Genomic DNA, 18,957 nt, shown 5'->3' with positions numbered 1-18,957 from the left:
TCCGATTCTGTTTGCGAAGAAAGTCTGGTAACCATAGCTCTCTCTATGGATTGCACCGAGGACTGTTTGGCTATCGATGATATGGAACCACCTCTCAACTTGGATCTTGCTGTGTTGCTGGAAGTACTTTTTGAGACGTGAGGAAAACACGACTCCGCACATCTCTGCCTTGACAGCATCACCTTTGTGGTCTAAAGGAGTTAGTTTTGCCTTGGACTCCACCAGAGCGACGAATGGGCCCTGGTCGGTGTTCCACCGGAGGTATATCAATCCGCCGTAGGCATGCTGGCTTCCATCCGAGAAAGTTATTGCCCAAGGTTCTCCAATGAAGCTTGGAGGCGTTATGGCCCTGGTGAATGTAACCTGCCCGAGTTGCACATACTCTTCGAAGAGTCGGATTGCATCTACCCTGAGGCTGTCTGACAATGCTGTATCCCAGGTGTCTTTGACAGGGCAGCTGTCGCTCTTTGCCTCCTGGAATGCTCTCCGCACCAGGATGGCACCCTTCTGCTTGGCAGGAGTTACCAGGCCAACTGGATCATATAAGCCTGAGACTTGATTCAGGAGGTTCCTTCTTGTCAAAGGGTTTGGGGTTAGCGCTCTTACTTGGTCTAGTAGAAGGTCTTGGCCAAGTCGCATTTTCATCTTTCTCTTTGAGAAGTTAATGGATGACATGACATGGAGTTTGTCTTCTTCCACAAGGTAGCCTAGACCAAGTGCTTTGTTATCTTCATCCCTCATTTGATTCGGGAGGACCATGTTGTTAACTTTGGTCTTGCTTGGTTCATTGTCGTTCCCCTTCCTCTCACTTTGGCTTGAGAAGACCCAGGGCTTCAACAGGAAACCTCAAGCTTTTAGGATTTGCTCCACGTTTGCTGTGATGGTTTTCAGCTTTCCAAGGTCGTTGTGAGACGTGAGGATGTCGTCAACTGTCCTTTTGTAGTACCTCTCGCTCCTCTTGAAGGTGGGCGAAAGGAGGTAGGTTGGCTGTTTCTCGCATTGCGAGCTGCGCGATGCATCCTGCAGGCTTGTCACCAATGTTGACTCTGGTGATTGCGTACTCCTCCAACTCTTTGTCCTCAGAATCACACCAGAGGAACCTGTGGAGATCTCACGGACTTCCAACCACACAGAGTTGTACATTTTCCTTATGTCCCCTAATGCAGCATTGGTTCCCTCTCTGGACCTTTCATCAGCAGGTCGTTCATGCTGGTGCCTCTGAACTTTTGACTGCTGTTCCAGACGAGTCTTACTGGGGTTGTTGTAGAGTGTGGGTTTGGTGCAATAAGGTGACTCACAAACCATACTGGTCCTTTCCAGGCGATGATCTGTTCTTTAGTCAGCTTGATTGCAGCTCCTCTGTCGAGCATGTCATGCACTTGAGCTTTGTATGCAGACTTCCATTCTGGTTCTTTGGCTAGCTGCTTCTCCGTCCTCCGGAATGTTGCTTCAACTGCACCTCTGTTGTTCGGCAGTGAGGCTGGATCCTCTAGCCAGGGATACTTCGCATGCCAATGTGGTTCTCTGCTGTGATCATCACTCATGACATAGGTAAGTCCATCCTTTACCACCTCAAGCTTCCTTTCCTCGGCAAGGGTCATTTCTTTACCAACCGGGCTGGCAGTTTCCGCATCGGCAGCCTCCACATCTGGGCTCGCATGCTGCGCCAATGCTGTCCCATTTCCACCATTTCAGGAAACTCTCTTTGCTGGTCGAAGCAGTTGATCCCAGTATTTCAGCTACTTCTTTGCTTGAGGGGTTTTGTTCTGGAATGTGGTTAGTGAGCTCTTCATATTTCACAGCTGCTGCTCTCATTGATCTTGCTAAGCGTGTCTTTGACATGTGGGCTGACACTTCAATCTCCTCAAACAGTTTGGTGTGGGTTCCTCCAGCTGTTTTCCCGAGTGGTCCGACCCATAGTACGAGGTTTCCCACAACTCTGATCCTCTGAGGAGCTAGCTGGCCTTCTCTGTGGCTTATGAAAAGCTCGACTTCTTTGGGCCTCACAAGCTCATCTATAGGTACGTCTGGAAAGAATGGCTGCAGTTGCTCAGGTGTCACACTTTTGTGGACGTCTGCAATGTTGTCAAGCCCATAGCAAACCAATTGATGTGCTCTCAGTGTGCACTTGGGGGTGGATACACAGATTTTGAGGAGATAGCGCTTTGTATTTACTTGGACCTTCATTCCGCCAACTCCGTGTACAACAAGCATGATATCTTCACTCTTGAGATCCAGGCGGCTCGCCGCTCTGTGAGTGATGTAATTTGTGTCAGATGCTGTCAGATGCTAAGTCGAGGAGTGTTCCGATTTTCTGTCCGGCGTTAGCTGTGGCGACGAGTAGCATCATGATCACTGGAAGCTCTTGCATTCCACTCTTTTCAAGTAGGCTTTGTTGGTCATTTCTTCTCCACCTGTGAAACGCTTGTAGCCAGAGAATCTGGGGAGAGCTGTGGGCTTCAGCTTAATGGTTGGGGTAAAGGTGGGATGACTGGCAGCGTTCGTTGCTCCTGACCTTGTGTCTTCATGTCGTCTCGCCATGATGAACTCAGCCTTTCTGGAAATCAGACTGGTTGCTTGGCGTTCGATCCCTCTCAGCCGACTGCGGAACTCCCTCTGGTCTTCCACCAAAACCCACTGCTGCCACTTGCAATGAGCTTGCTTTGCGGTCTCCACCAGTGACTTCAGATGGCTGAGCTTGAATTCATAGGCCTCATGGTTGCCATCAGGATGTACACGAGCGACACGCTCACACTCAGCTTCTGCTAGTTCCACAACTGTGCACAGTTCATCTCCAAACTTTTGCCAAAGCATGTCTCTAAGTAGCTCTCCAACTTACTTCAGCTTTAAGTCACATTCATTTGTGGTCTTTGCTATGGCGGCTTTTTGCTGTTCGGTCAGCTCGACTGACTCCTCGTCTTTCAGCTCCGCCTCCTTTGGGGTGGATACACAGATTTTGAGGAGATAGCGCTTTGTATTTACTTGGACCTTCATTCCGCCAACTCCGTGTACAACAAGCATGACATCTTCACTCTTGAGATCCAGGCGGCTCGCCGCTCTGTGAGTGATGTAATTTGTGTCAGATGCTGTCAGATGCTAAGTCGAGGAGTGTTCCGATTTTCTGTCCGGCGTTAGCTGTGGCGACGAGTAGCATCATGATCACTGGAAGCTCTTGCATTCCACTCTTTTCAAGTAGGCTTTGTTGGTCATTTGAGGTTTTGAAAACTCTGGAGGCAACATTTGAGAAAGCCTCCCTAAACTGCTTTGCTAGGTCTGGTGGGAGATTTTTGATGAACTCTTCTTGGCCCTCTGTGAAGCTTCTTTTTGCCTTCATCCTTTTCAGATCTGTCCGACCTCTTTGCCACAGATTTGGGACAGAGGTAGAAGTGATGCTCAGGAGCCTCTTCATCTTTGCAGTCTTGGTTTTTGCATAGAAAGCTGGGCTTGCAGGATGACTGGTTGTCGTGAACCTCAAGGCATCTTGTACAGGCACCCAGCTTTCTTACCGAAGCCTTCTTTTCTGCTGCATTCAGAGCCCTGAACTGCTTGCAGAAATAGAGATTTTTCTTGTATTTGGCATCGCCACAGACTACACAGCCTTGGTCATCAGCTGACTTTGTAGACTTGGTTCTGGCACTTTTCTGCTCAATTCTGGTGTCTTTCCAACTTGGCTTACTTGGTTTACTTGGCTCCTCATCTCGTAGCTGCTCAAGCTCCTCGTAGATAGTCTCTTGCTCCTTTAGAAATGCCAAGAGATAATCAAACCTTCTATCTGGTATCTCACCATTTTTTGGATCAGCTACATAGACAAGCCACTCTTCCTTGAGGGATTCAGGGAGTTTACTCTCTATTGATTTTGTTATGAGAGGATTCTTTATGGCGCCTGTGTCTCCGAGGTCACTCAGGTCTCCAAGTGCTTTCTCCACGGCTTGAATCGACTCGACAATTTTTCTTGGTTGGCTACTTCTGACAGATGGCATCTTCTGCAGGTCTTCCACTATTTCGATGGCAATAGCCGTCCGATTTCCATAGCGGTTCTCGAAGAATGTCATCTGCAGTGTTATAAGTAGTGAGGCGAAAGTCTTTCGTGATTTTGTCATCGAGACTATCTAGCAACTGTATCTTTTTCACTTCTTTGGAGCCAGTTGGTTCTCCCTGTTTTTGAAGCGACTCCCAGTCTCTTCTCCACCTGTGAAACGCTTGTAGCCAGAGAATCTGGGGAGAGCTGTGGGCTTCAGCTTAATGGTTGGGGTAAAGGTGGGATGACTGGCAGCGTTCGTTGCTCCTGACCTTGTGTCTTCATGTCGTCTCGCCATGATGAACTCAGCCTTTCTGGAAATCAGACTGGTTGCTTGGCGTTCGATCCCTCTCAGCCGACTGCGGAACTCCCTCTGGTCTTCCACCGGAACCCACTGCTGCCACTTGCAATGAGCTTGCTTTGCGGTCTCCACCAGTGACTTCAGATGGCTGAGCTTGAATTCATAGGCCTCATGGTTGCCATCAGGATGTACACGAGCGACACGCTCACACTCAGCTTCTGCTAGTTCCACAACTGTGCACAGTTCATCTCCAAACTTTTGCCAAAGCATGTCTCCAAGTAGCTCTCCAACTTACTTCAGCTTTAAGTCACATTCATTTGTGGTCTTTGCTATGGCGGCTTTTTGCTGTTCGGTCAGCTCGACTGACTCCTCGTCTTTCAGCTCCGCCTCCTTTGGGGTGGATACACAGATTTTGAGGAGATAGCGCTTTGTATTTACTTGGACCTTCATTCCGCCAACTCCGTGTACAACAAGCATGACATCTTCACTCTTGAGATCCAGGCGGCTCGCCGCTCTGTGAGTGATGTAATTTGTGTCAGATGCTGTCAGATGCTAAGTCGAGGAGTGTTCCGATTTTCTGTCCGGCGTTAGCTGTGGCGACGAGTAGCATCATGATCACTGGAAGCTCTTGCATTCCACTCTTTTCAAGTAGGCTTTGTTGGTCATTTGAGGTTTTGAAAACTCTGGAGGCAACATTTGAGAAAGCCTCCCTAAACTGCTTTGCTAGGTCTGGTGGGAGATTTTTGATGAACTCTTCTTGGCCCTCTGTGAAGCTTCTTTTTGCCTTCATCCTTTTCAGATCTGTCCGACCTCTTTGCCACAGATTTGGGACAGAGGTAGAAGTGATGCTCAGGAGCCTCTTCATCTTTGCAGTCTTGGTTTTTGCATAGAAAGCTGGGCTTGCAGGATGACTGGTTGTCGTGAACCTCAAGGCATCTTGTACAGGCACCCAGCTTTCTTACCGAAGCCTTCTTTTCTGCTGCATTCAGAGCCCTGAACTGCTTGCAGAAATAGAGATTTTTCTTGTATTTGGCATCGCCACAGACTACACAGCCTTGGTCATCAGCTGACTTTGTAGACTTGGTTCTGGCACTTTTCTGCTCAATTCTGGTGTCTTTCCAACTTGGCTTACTTGGTTTACTTGGCTCCTCATCTCGTAGCTGCTCAAGCTCCTCGTAGATAGTCTCTTGCTCCTTTAGAAATGCCAAGAGATAATCAAACCTTCTATCTGGTATCTCACCATTTTTTGGATCAGCTACATAGACAAGCCACTCTTCCTTGAGGGATTCAGGGAGTTTACTCTCTATTGATTTTGTTATGAGAGGATTCTTTATGGCGCCTGTGTCTCCGAGGTCACTCAGGTCTCCAAGTGCTTTCTCCACGGCTTGAATCGACTCGACAATTTTTCTTGGTTGGCTACTTCTGACAGATGGCATCTTCTGCAGGTCTTCCACTATTTCGATGGCAATAGCCGTCCGATTTCCATAGCGGTTCTCGAAGAATGTCATCTGCAGTGTTATAAGTAGTGAGGCGAAAGTCTTTCGGGATTTTGTCATCGAGACTATCTAGCAACTGTATCTTTTTCACTTCTTTGGAGCCAGTTGGTTCTCCCTGTTTTTGAAGCGACTCCCAGTCTCTTCTCCACCTGTGAAACGCTTGTAGCCAGAGAATCTGGGGAGAGCTGTGGGCTTCAGCTTAATGGTTGGGGTAAAGGTGGGATGACTGGCAGCGTTCGTTGCTCCTGACCTTGTGTCTTCATGTCGTCTCGCCATGATGAACTCAGCCTTTCTGGAAATCAGACTGGTTGCTTGGCGTTCGATCCCTCTCAGCCGACTGCGGAACTCCCTCTGGTCTTCCACCGGAACCCACTGCTGCCACTTGCAATGAGCTTGCTTTGCGGTCTCCACCAGTGACTTCAGATGGCTGAGCTTGAATTCATAGGCCTCATGGTTGCCATCAGGATGTACACGAGCGACACGCTCACACTCAGCTTCTGCTAGTTCCACAACTGTGCACAGTTCATCTCCAAACTTTTGCCAAAGCATGTCTCTAAGTAGCTCTCCAACTTATTTCAGCTTTAAGTCACATTCATTTGTGGTCTTTGCTATGGCGGCTTTTTGCTGTTCGGTCAGCTCGACTGACTCCTCGTCTTTCAGCTCCGCCTCCTTTGGGGTGGATACACAGATTTTGAGGAGATAGCGCTTTGTATTTACTTGGACCTTCATTCCGCCAACTCCGTGTACAACAAGCATGACATCTTCACTCTTGAGATCCAGGCGGCTCGCCGCTCTGTGAGTGATGTAATTTGTGTCAGATGCTGTCAGATGCTAAGTCGAGGAGTGTTCCGATTTTCTGTCCGGCGTTAGCTGTGGCGACGAGTAGCATCATGATCACTGGAAGCTCTTGCATTCCACTCTTTTCAAGTAGGCTTTGTTGGTCATTTGAGGTTTTGAAAACTCTGGAGGCAACATTTGAGAAAGCCTCCCTAAACTGCTTTGCTAGGTCTGGTGGGAGATTTTTGATGAACTCTTCTTGGCCCTCTGTGAAGCTTCTTTTTGCCTTCATCCTTTTCAGATCTGTCCGACCTCTTTGCCACAGATTTGGGACAGAGGTAGAAGTGATGCTCAGGAGCCTCTTCATCTTTGCAGTCTTGGTTTTTGCATAGAAAGCTGGGCTTGCAGGATGACTGGTTGTCGTGAACCTCAAGGCATCTTGTACAGGCACCCAGCTTTCTTACCGAAGCCTTCTTTTCTGCTGCATTCAGAGCCCTGAACTGCTTGCAGAAATAGAGATTTTTCTTGTATTTGGCATCGCCACAGACTACACAGCCTTGGTCATCAGCTGACTTTGTAGACTTGGTTCTGGCACTTTTCTGCTCAATTCTGGTGTCTTTCCAACTTGGCTTACTTGGTTTACTTGGCTCCTCATCTCGTAGCTGCTCAAGCTCCTCGTAGATAGTCTCTTGCTCCTTTAGAAATGCCAAGAGATAATCAAACCTTCTATCTGGTATCTCACCATTTTTTGGATCAGCTACATAGACAAGCCACTCTTCCTTGAGGGATTCAGGGAGTTTACTCTCTATTGATTTTGTTATGAGAGGATTCTTTATGGCGCCTGTGTCTCCGAGGTCACTCAGGTCTCCAAGTGCTTTCTCCACGGCTTGAATCGACTCGACAATTTTTCTTGGTTGGCTACTTCTGACAGATGGCATCTTCTGCAGGTCTTCCACTATTTCGATGGCAATAGCCGTCCGATTTCCATAGCTGTTCTCGAAGAATGTCATCTGCAGTGTTATAAGTAGTGAGGCGAAAGTCTTTCGTGATTTTGTCATCGAGACTATCTAGCAACTGTATCTTTTTCACTTCTTTGGAGCCAGTTGGTTCTCCCTGTTTTTGAAGCGACTCCCAGTCTCTTCTCCACCTGTGAAACGCTTGTAGCCAGAGAATCTGGGGAGAGCTGTGGGCTTCAGCTTAATGGTTGGGGTAAAGGTGGGATGACTGGCAGCGTTCGTTGCTCCTGACCTTGTGTCTTCATGTCGTCTCGCCATGATGAACTCAGCCTTTCTGGAAATCAGACTGGTTGCTTGGCGTTCGATCCCTCTCAGCCGACTGCGGAACTCCCTCTGGTCTTCCACCGGAACCCACTGCTGCCACTTGCAATGAGCTTGCTTTGCGGTCTCCACCAGTGACTTCAGATGGCTGAGCTTGAATTCATAGGCCTCATGGTTGCCATCAGGATGTACACGAGCGACACGCTCACACTCAGCTTCTGCTAGTTCCACAACTGTGCACAGCTCATCTCCAAACTTTTGCCAAAGCATGTCTCCAAGTAGCTCTCCAACTTACTTCAGCTTTAAGTCACATTCATTTGTGGTCTTTGCTATGGCGGCTTTTTGCTGTTCGGTCAGCTCGACTGACTCCTCGTCTTTCAGCTCCGCCTCCTTTGGGGTGGATACACAGATTTTGAGGAGATAGCGCTTTGTATTTACTTGGACCTTCATTCCGCCAACTCCGTGTACAACAAGCATGACATCTTCACTCTTGAGATCCAGGCGGCTCGCCGCTCTGTGAGTGATGTAATTTGTGTCAGATGCTGTCAGATGCTAAGTCGAGGAGTGTTCCGATTTTCTGTCCGGCGTTAGCTGTGGCGACGAGTAGCATCATGATCACTGGAAGCTCTTGCATTCCACTCTTTTCAAGTAGGCTTTGTTGGTCATTTGAGGTTTTGAAAACTCTGGAGGCAACATTTGAGAAAGCCTCCCTAAACTGCTTTGCTAGGTCTGGTGGGAGATTTTTGATGAACTCTTCTTGGCCCTCTGTGAAGCTTCTTTTTGCCTTCATCCTTTTCAGATCTGTCCGACCTCTTTGCCACAGATTTGGGACAGAGGTAGAAGTGATGCTCAGGAGCCTCTTCATCTTTGCAGTCTTGGTTTTTGCATAGAAAGCTGGGCTTGCAGGATGACTGGTTGTCGTGAACCTCAAGGCATCTTGTACAGGCACCCAGCTTTCTTACCGAAGCCTTCTTTTCTGCTGCATTCAGAGCCCTGAACTGCTTGCAGAAATAGAGATTTTTCTTGTATTTGGCATCGCCACAGACTACACAGCCTTGGTCATCAGCTGACTTTGTAGACTTGGTTCTGGCACTTTTCTGCTCAATTCTGGTGTCTTTCCAACTTGGCTTACTTGGTTTACTTGGCTCCTCATCTCGTAGCTGCTCAAGCTCCTCGTAGATAGTCTCTTGCTCCTTTAGAAATGCCAAGAGATAATCAAACCTTCTATCTGGTATCTCACCATTTTTTGGATCAGCTACATAGACAAGCCACTCTTCCTTGAGGGATTCAGGGAGTTTACTCTCTATTGATTTTGTTATGAGAGGATTCTTTATGGCGCCTGTGTCTCCGAGGTCACTCAGGTCTCCAAGTGCTTTCTCCACGGCTTGAATCGACTCGACAATTTTTCTTGGTTGGCTACTTCTGACAGATGGCATCTTCTGCAGGTCTTCCACTATTTCGATGGCAATAGCCGTCCGATTTCCATAGCGGTTCTCGAAGAATGTCATCTGCAGTGTTATAAGTAGTGAGGCGAAAGTCTTTCGTGATTTTGTCATCGAGACTATCTAGCAACTGTATCTTTTTCACTTCTTTGGAGCCAGTTGGTTCTCCCTGTTTTTGAAGCGACTCCCAGTCTCTTCTCCACCTGTGAAACGCTTGTAGCCAGAGAATCTGGGGAGAGCTGTGGGCTTCAGCTTAATGGTTGGGGTAAAGGTGGGATGACTGGCAGCGTTCGTTGCTCCTGACCTTGTGTCTTCATGTCGTCTCGCCATGATGAACTCAGCCTTTCTGGAAATCAGACTGGTTGCTTGGCGTTCGATCCCTCTCAGCCGACTGCGGAACTCCCTCTGGTCTTCCACCGGAACCCACTGCTGCCACTTGCAATGAGCTTGCTTTGCGGTCTCCACCAGTGACTTCAGATGGCTGAGCTTGAATTCATAGGCCTCATGGTTGCCATCAGGATGTACACGAGCGACACGCTCACACTCAGCTTCTGCTAGTTCCACAACTGTGCACAGTTCATCTCCAAACTTTTGCCAAAGCATGTCTCCAAGTAGCTCTCCAACTTACTTCAGCTTTAAGTCACATTCATTTGTGGTCTTTGCTATGGCGGCTTTTTGCTGTTCGGTCAGCTCGACTGACTCCTCGTCTTTCAGCTCCGCCTCCTTTGGGGTGGATACACAGATTTTGAGGAGATAGCGCTTTGTATTTACTTGGACCTTCATTCCGCCAACTCCGTGTACAACAAGCATGATATCTTCACTCTTGAGATCCAGGCGGCTCGCCGCTCTGTGAGTGATGTAATTTGTGTCAGATGCTGTCAGATGCTAAGTCGAGGAGTGTTCCGATTTTCTGTCCGGCGTTAGCTGTGGCGACGAGTAGCATCATGATCACTGGAAGCTCTTGCATTCCACTCTTTTCAAGTAGGCTTTGTTGGTCATTTGAGGTTTTGAAAACTCTGGAGGCAACATTTGAGAAAGCCTCCCTAAACTGCTTTGCTAGGTCTGGTGGGAGATTTTTGATGAACTCTTCTTGGCCCTCTGTGAAGCTTCTTTTTGCCTTCATCCTTTTCAGATCTGTCCGACCTCTTTGCCACAGATTTGGGACAGAGGTAGAAGTGATGCTCAGGAGCCTCTTCATCTTTGCAGTCTTGGTTTTTGCATAGAAAGCTGGGCTTGCAGGATGACTGGTTGTCGTGAACCTCAAGGCATCTTGTACAGGCACCCAGCTTTCTTACCGAAGCCTTCTTTTCTGCTGCATTCAGAGCCCTGAACTGCTTGCAGAAATAGAGATTTTTCTTGTATTTGGCATCGCCACAGACTACACAGCCTTGGTCATCAGCTGACTTTGTAGACTTGGTTCTGGCACTTTTCTGCTCAATTCTGGTGTCTTTCCAACTTGGCTTACTTGGTTTACTTGGCTCCTCATCTCGTAGCTGCTCAAGCTCCTCGTAGATAGTCTCTTGCTCCTTTAGAAATGCCAAGAGATAATCAAACCTTCTATCTGGTATCTCACCATTTTTTGGATCAGCTACATAGACAAGCCACTCTTCCTTGAGGGATTCAGGGAGTTTACTCTCTATTGATTTTGTTATGAGAGGATTCTTTATGGCGCCTGTGTCTCCGAGGTCACTCAGGTCTCCAAGTGCTTTCTCCACGGCTTGAATCGACTCGACAATTTTTCTTGGTTGGCTACTTCTGACAGATGGCATCTTCTGCAGGTCTTCCACTATTTCGATGGCAATAGCCGTCCGATTTCCATAGCGGTTCTCGAAGAATGTCATCTGCAGTGTTATAAGTAGTGAGGCGAAAGTCTTTCGGGATTTTGTCATCGAGACTATCTAGCAACTGTATCTTTTTCACTTCTTTGGAGCCAGTTGGTTCTCCCTGTTTTTGAAGCGACTCCCAGTCTCTTCTCCACCTGTGAAACGCTTGTAGCCAGAGAATCTGGGGAGAGCTGTGGGCTTCAGCTTAATGGTTGGGGTAAAGGTGGGATGACTGGCAGCGTTCGTTGCTCCTGACCTTGTGTCTTCATGTCGTCTCGCCATGATGAACTCAGCCTTTCTGGAAATCAGACTGGTTGCTTGGCGTTCGATCCCTCTCAGCCGACTGCGGAACTCCCTCTGGTCTTCCACCGGAACCCACTGCTGCCACTTGCAATGAGCTTGCTTTGCGGTCTCCACCAGTGACTTCAGATGGCTGAGCTTGAATTCATAGGCCTCATGGTTGCCATCAGGATGTACACGAGCGACACGCTCACACTCAGCTTCTGCTAGTTCCACAACTGTGCACAGTTCATCTCCAAACTTTTGCCAAAGCATGTCTCCAAGTAGCTCTCCAACTTACTTCAGCTTTAAGTCACATTCATTTGTGGTCTTTGCTATGGCGGCTTTTTGCTGTTCGGTCAGCTCGACTGACTCCTCGTCTTTCAGCTCCGCCTCCTTTGCTGCAATGACCTCCGCCATGACTTCCTCATTGGTTTCCATGACTTTTTCGGCTCACATGGAGACTAAAGTTTATTGAAGCTATCTTGGAGCTGGTCTTCTGACATGCCGTCGTGAGTTGTGATGATACTGTTAGCTAGTTGTGTGAAGGATCGTTTTGCTGCAGTCCGCTCACTTTTGAGCTGCTCAACTTTTTTCCTGACTGTGGGGTCAGCCATGTTGGATTTGGGTCCCCTGGCCAGGGGCGCCGGAACGGAATATGACGTGGGGGGATCCGTCAGGGACACATGCACGCGCGAAAATTTTGCGGTTATTTCGGGTGGGTTTGTTCATTTTTGGGGGGGATAATGCGGTTAATTCGGTTCGCCTCGCGCTCGCGGTGGTCGCAAGGTGCGGGGGACTGGACTGATTTTATTATTTATTAAAATAAATGGACTGAATAGTGGGGGGACACAGTGTCCTTTAATTAAACAGGCTCCGGCGCCACTGCCCCTGGCTGTTTGCAGGGTGGTATTTAATATTTTTTTCACTGTTCCAGCTTACAGCTCCGGTTTTTCACTGTCAAGCTATGTAGTATATTTGCAGTTTCCCCGCTTCAAAGGTGTTTTTAACTGGGTTTCACTCATTCAATGACCACAACTTTGGTTTTCCTTTTAGTTCTTCTTTACTTTAGTTTTTGTTGTTGCAGTACAGCTTGTGCAGGTAGTGTATAGTTGTAAGGTATAGGTGAAAACCCTTAAATGAAAAATAAAACATAATTACTTTAAATATAATGCACATGAAATAATAAATGCAAATACAATGCTTTACATATATTTTTCAACACTTGTGGATATTGTGTTTACTTTCTTAGTGTCTTTTTATGAATAAACATTTTTTAACAAATATTTTTAATAAATATGAAATGCAAATATAATAGACTGAATTTTAGCAGCATTCCAATCAATCTATATATCTCAATAAACAAATCACATTTGTTTTTAAATCAACAATCATGTTGCTTTAACTTGAGGACATCAAACAAACAATTGACATTGAATTACAACACACGTTCTAACGTGCGCCACAAACGGTTTATGACTTAACAAACAGTTCGTCTCTCACCGGCAGCCTCTCCAGCTTTTTATGGCTGCACCAGTGCTGCTTTGATGTTCTGCGCGACGTTGCTGCTGTGGAGGATTCTCCTCCTTCTCCCTTTTCTCCCTCTGTAGTTTGACTTACAGGTTTCTTTCAGGTTTATAATGTAGCGATGCTGATTATTGGTTGGGGAATGATTTCAGACAGCTGCCACTCTGTCAATCAGCCCGACTTTTTAACCCTTTGATATCCAGTGAGGATTTTCCAAGTTGACTTCACAATATTATATGACTACAACATTATTTAATTAAGGTGTAATATTTCTACAATTTCCACAAATTGCTCCAACCTCTATATCCAATCATCTTTTTGGGCATAAACAATATATTGAGGGATAAATAATTGTAGGTCTAATAATAATGTACTATCACTACCTTTGGTCCCAAAGATGACTCAGGTTGTTCTGCATACTGGTAGATTTATTGCACTCTTACTTGCAAACAATCCAACAAGGTAAAACTGTACAAAACAAAGCATAAACAATACACACACACAAATAATGGAACATTAAAGCATAAACAACATGAATGTAATGAAAGCATAACTGAAACACAAACACACCTCGCTGACTGCACATAAACCAAAGAGAATGAGTGGGAATCCATGGTCGACAACAGCAACGCACAACTGGAACAAAATACATAAAATCAACATAAAGAAGACACATGATTGTAACATAAATGTTCACATTTAGAAAGCAAACACAAGTACCTTATTCTGTCCTGCACACGCTCAAACAATACGCCCCTTAGTGAGCGGAAGTGTATAGTGTAACACGCTTGTGGCTCTTCCGGTACAACATATACATGGTAAACCCAGGTTCAGGGCAAATAATTATATTACAATAGAGAAATGAAAAATAAACAAATTACCACCTAGTATGGCAGCTACATGTACCATGTATGTCCAAATCATGTAAAGGCCTACTTTACATTACTTTAGATCATTTTCCTAATATATTTTTTTGGGGGACAAATAGCCTATCGAGGTGCCCACTCTTCGTGTATCCCTGTCAATACAGTGTACTTTGAATACACTGTTTGAAATCAAATCAAAACAAACAGTAGGCTATATACTTGACAAGTCAACATGTTAAAATATGAAGCGGAGATGCTTGTTGTAGGGATTATGCGGCCCGCACCGTCACTCAATGCGGCCCCAGGCCAAAATAAAATTAAAAAAACATATCCGAAATGGTCTTCAGCTGTTCCAAACATGCAACTAGTAGAGCGCGCTCTCGTTTATTTTAATAGAAGCCTTATTAACTATAATTCTAGTGTTCATTTTTTGTATATTTTTTATGCCAAGGTTACAGCAATACTCTGAAAGGCATACTCAGGAATGTAAAGTTTTGCTTAGCAGTACAGCTGTAGTAAGTTGATAGAAGCACTACTAAATGCTAAATAAAAACAAAGTTACAACAAATAATAATAGTTAATATCCCTTATTTATCACATATGTGACTATTATGAGCATTATGAGTAATGGGGTACTACTGGCGAGAGTGCCGATAAACAGGGGCGGGCTGGGACCAAAATTCAGCCCTGGCATTTTGGTCCGAACCGGCCCACCGCCCCCGGACCGTTTTGCCAATGGGTCCGTTTTGTCAACGGGGGGGGGGGGGGGGGGGGGGATTTTGTGGCCCTCACCATCTACAAAGTTGCCCACCACTGCTCTACCTAATCATGCTCCTATCCTCTTCCCCTCAAATATACAGTATACTGTTTATCATTGTATTACCATGACATTGCCTGACCTTTATCTGCCCAAACCCCTGGGAAACAAAAGTTGCACTCTTGAGAATGAAATATTTAAATGCTGTGACAAAAATTACTATAAGAAGCATATATTTCTGTGGATGTATCTGCCGTACAATTTGTAAAGGAAATTCCATCAGTTATGCCCGATCATCTGAATATTTTTTGACACTTTCTGAAGCCTCTGACCTAGATAAACAAAGTTCAGCTGTCACAGAAAGTCCGGTTCATTCTTGGTCATAGGTTGGCCTTGACTGGCACTTACCTTTTCAGCCTTTTGCTTATTCTTATTCAAACTTAGTGATATATTGTATGTGTTTTCATTTTGGACATTGTATGTGTTTTCACTTTGGACCCCAACAGGTACTTGTTTATACTCTTGAGTTAAATGAACACTCAGGACTTAACTCTGTAGCAACATTTTTGTTGTCTAGCTATCAACACAATTATTAATATCCACAATCATTACTTTAGCTTTGTGCTCACATGTTTCTGCTGTTAGTTAAGTATGTAAACAACAAATCACTGGGAATCTGCTAACTTTTCTGGTGCCTAATTTGTTTAAACGACACAACCCAAAGCAAAACAACATTAGTTTTCTAATGTTGTGAGGATTTTGTATGAAAGCCCATGAAAGCTGCATTTTAAAACTCAAACCGTACTTGTCTTTGATTCCCAGGCGTGGGGAAGACCTGTATCATGCGGCGGTTTGTAGGCGAAACATTAAGTAAGTGGTTCTACTTCAGAGTGCACTGTAACTTTTTGACACTTTTGTGGCAATATCTCTATATCTTAAAAGTTGCTTGTGTGTCTCTATGTGTGCTTTGCAGATAGTCATTCTACGATCGGGTTCGATTTCAAGGTCCGGACAGTGGAGATCAACAGGGAGAAGGTGAAGCTACAGATCTGGGATACACCATCACAAGAGCGCTTCAGAAGCATGACCGCTACGTGAGTATAGGCAGAATAGACCAATTATTTGTTTACTAACATTGAGCCTGGACGCACAGGTGATTGTTTCACGCAATCAATTCCCAACCTGTTTCGGGGTGCACTGGTTTCAGCACACCCCAACCCCCTCTTGTGTGTGTTGGCTAGTGAGACGCGTCCTAACGAGACCTGATATAATGGGTTTCGTTGCATGACGTCGTCTGTTAAGGGGTCTATACACACACACACACACACACACACACACACACACACACACACACACACACACACTGACTCAAGCACTCACGTAAAAACGCACTCACACATGAACTATGCCTTCAATAGCACTATAACACAGTAGCACTGCTTAGTGGTGGTGAGACTGGATATTTGAAGAAGCTTTTCATAGACAACCAGAATATCTTAACCACCTAGTATTTTATTGTTTACTTTAAGTTGTTTATTAACGTTACTGATCAATACCATTGCGATACTACATTACATTATTACATTACAGTCATTTAGCAGACAATTTTATCCAAAGCGACTTACAATAAGTGCATTCAACATAGGTAGGGAACGAAACTACTAATCACCAGAAGTCTGAAGTGCATTTTCTGCTAAAACAAGCAACCAAGAGTATACTGTACCTAGCGCTAAGGTAAAAGTGCAATATATCAGCTACCTACTTTCTTAAACAGATGAGACAAATAGGAAAATCAAATAAACACAATCCAAGTAGGCAAGGCAAAGAGGAAGGATAGTGTCACTGGGGCTCATAGGCGATTTTGTGGGGAGGCCTGGGGGGCAAATGTTTTTAATTTTAATATATATATTTTTTGTCAATATATGGCTAGTAGGCCTTTATGCAGAATATATGCTGCATATATGCCATATTCAGGTTCATATATGTGCATATGTGTGGATAGGCCTATAGGAAATATATGTATCTGCTATGTTCACATATATGCCACATATATGGATATATATGTACATGTATAGAGACATATATGCAGGCGGACAATTTCGTATATGTCACATATATGTTGCATAATTTTATAAATACATGTTCATATATTTTCTTTCCCCCCCTGGTTGTAGAGGCAAAAATCGCCTATGCTGGGGCTTGTTAAAGCTTTTTATTATACGGTTTGGTTGAATGCTTGATTCTGATTGGTCAATCACTGAATTCAGCGGCGTGTTATTTCTGGATAATGACCCATGAGCTCAATAACAGACCTCTGTCTGATCAAAGAATCAGAGCACCTGCTGCGCTGCTTGAATTTTATGCTGTATCCAACATATAGACTGTAAACAATACATGGACAAAGTGACGCCCATAGACTCTACAGACCGTAAATGAAGCCTATTTTTCAACAATTTCAAATCCCCAACCTATATTCGGTCCAAATATTCAAATATTAAACCGGAAATGAATGAAGGCTATTGGTTGGGACCGGGGTGGGGAATGAATGCTATTGGTTGTGTAGCTTGTCAATCAAACTTTACTTTACTTTATCATCAATTTTACAATAAATGGGTACCCTAATTTACCAAAATGAATATCATGATGATTGAAAGAATACTTTAAACTTGTGACTGGAAGCATATAGTATTTATGACAATGTTTATTAAGGTGATAAAATCAAGTGAAGTCAAGAAGATGTGAACCCAGCCCCTCGAGAACAATAGCGGCGATCGTCCGTCAATCGATACGGCCATCATCCGTTTCACACACAGCCACGCCCGAGTCCATTCAGTGTAGCGACCATCACCCATAGGAATGCAAATATGTTGGCCTACCTGGTACTGTATAAAAAGGGCACAGGGTACATGCTTTGGCACTCAGTATTATTACTATAAGATGACGATGAGAGCTCCACCAGGAAAGAAGAGATGCACTCAGGGCCAGAAGACGCTAAATTTCGCCGTCATCAGCAAGACATTGCCGCCGCCAGATCCTCCTGCAAGCAGCGCTGCCGGTGTATCCGGGCCACCAAACTTCTGCTGGGTCCGTGACCCATTCAGCGAGTCTGCTGAAAACGAGAACAGCCCATTTGAGGAGCAAGAAGGGAGAACCTTGGCTTGAAAATGAAATTCAGCGATCTAAGCTTGGACAGTTTTTGGTTGACTGTTGGATAAGAATTTCCAGCCATCTCAGACAGTGCAATGGCAGTGTTGCCCCCATTTTCAACAACTGTTTGAAAATGTTTTTACTGATTTTTACGTATTTTTACTCATTTTAAGTAGTTTTACTCATTTAAAGTATTTTTACTCAGTTTAGGAACTTTAAAGTATCTTTACTAATATTTGAGTATTTTTACTCATTTTGAGTATTTTGACTCAAGTGTGTGTGTGTGTGTGTGTGTGTGTGTGTGTGTGTGTGTGTGTGTGTGTGTGTGTGTGTGTGTGTGTGTGTGTGTGTGTGTGTGTGTGTGTGTGTGTGTGTGTGTGTGTAATTAGTGTAACTGGTTGCATCTTTGTTTTGCAATCAGCCGCAGCTGTTGAGGCTGTGCTCAAACATACAGAGAGGCCGTGCTCATACGGACGGACATAACATACGGACGAACAAAGTCATGTATAGGAGTGGTTGGCACCACTCAAAAAATCTTTTTACAAATCTTTTTTTATTGAGTTTTAAAGTATTTTTCTAAAAAGGACTTAAGTTTCAAACAAAGACATTTGTACTGGCCTAAAAAGTTTTTTTCTAAAACAGTTTCACACTAAGACTATTGTGGCCAATTTTTCTTATATATTTTTTTCAAATCTTTTTATTGAGTATTTAAAGTATTTTTCTGGGAAGGTGAATCCAACTCCTCTGTTCATTGCACTGACAAGTTTATATATTTGTAGGCCAAATTGAACATGTGTGTGCTGTTTTTTAGTTCAAGGTTTCTTTATTATGACATCAAAGCAAAACAAGTTGTATGTTTCCAAAAATAAATCGGTGAAACTGAGGCACTGTCTCTTTCCTTTTTTTTCTTTTTACAGTTATTTGGTGAGTGAGTGCTCATTGCACTGACCCAAGTCTATAAATTTGTAGGCCAAAGACATTTTGTAATGTGTGTATTACATCTTGTGTACATGAGAGTAAATATGTTGAGATATATATATGTGTGTGCGCGTGTGTGCGTGCGTGCGTGCGTGCGTGTATGTATGTATGTATATATGTATATATATATTGTGGGAGACTGATCAAGGCCAAGACACAGCAAGCAGGGTACAAACCCAATGAAGGGCATTTATTTCACCAGGATGGCCCAGAGGGCATTGTTTCTACTGTATTTAACTTGAAATCATAAAGCAAACATAAATCATTTC

At 44.7% G+C, this 18,957-nt stretch overlaps 1 protein-coding gene across 2 annotated transcripts in view; it reads left to right on the top strand.

Moving 5' to 3' along the window:
• The window catches only part of LOC311041289 (ras-related protein Rab-35-like), a 105,135-nt gene that overhangs the window by 18,069 nt on the left and 68,109 nt on the right, over positions 1-18,957 (top strand). Inside the window, exons 2-3 of one of the 2 annotated variants that reach the window (XM_084086193.1) lie at positions 15,386-15,433; positions 15,537-15,657. In XM_084086193.1, coding sequence (XP_083942319.1) covers positions 15,386-15,433; positions 15,537-15,657 — 169 coding nt within the window. The remainder of the gene's footprint in view (positions 1-15,385; positions 15,434-15,536; positions 15,658-18,957) is intronic. The other variant, XM_084086194.1, reaches the window with a different exon arrangement.

This window comes from Gymnoscopelus microlampas, assembly GCF_963454915.1.
Source record: "Gymnoscopelus microlampas genome assembly, contig: SCAFFOLD_52, whole genome shotgun sequence".
Classification (NCBI taxonomy): Eukaryota; Metazoa; Chordata; class Actinopteri; order Myctophiformes; family Myctophidae; genus Gymnoscopelus; species Gymnoscopelus microlampas.
Note: the sequence above shows the minus strand (reverse complement) of the source record. Positions and strands in the feature narration are given on the sequence as shown.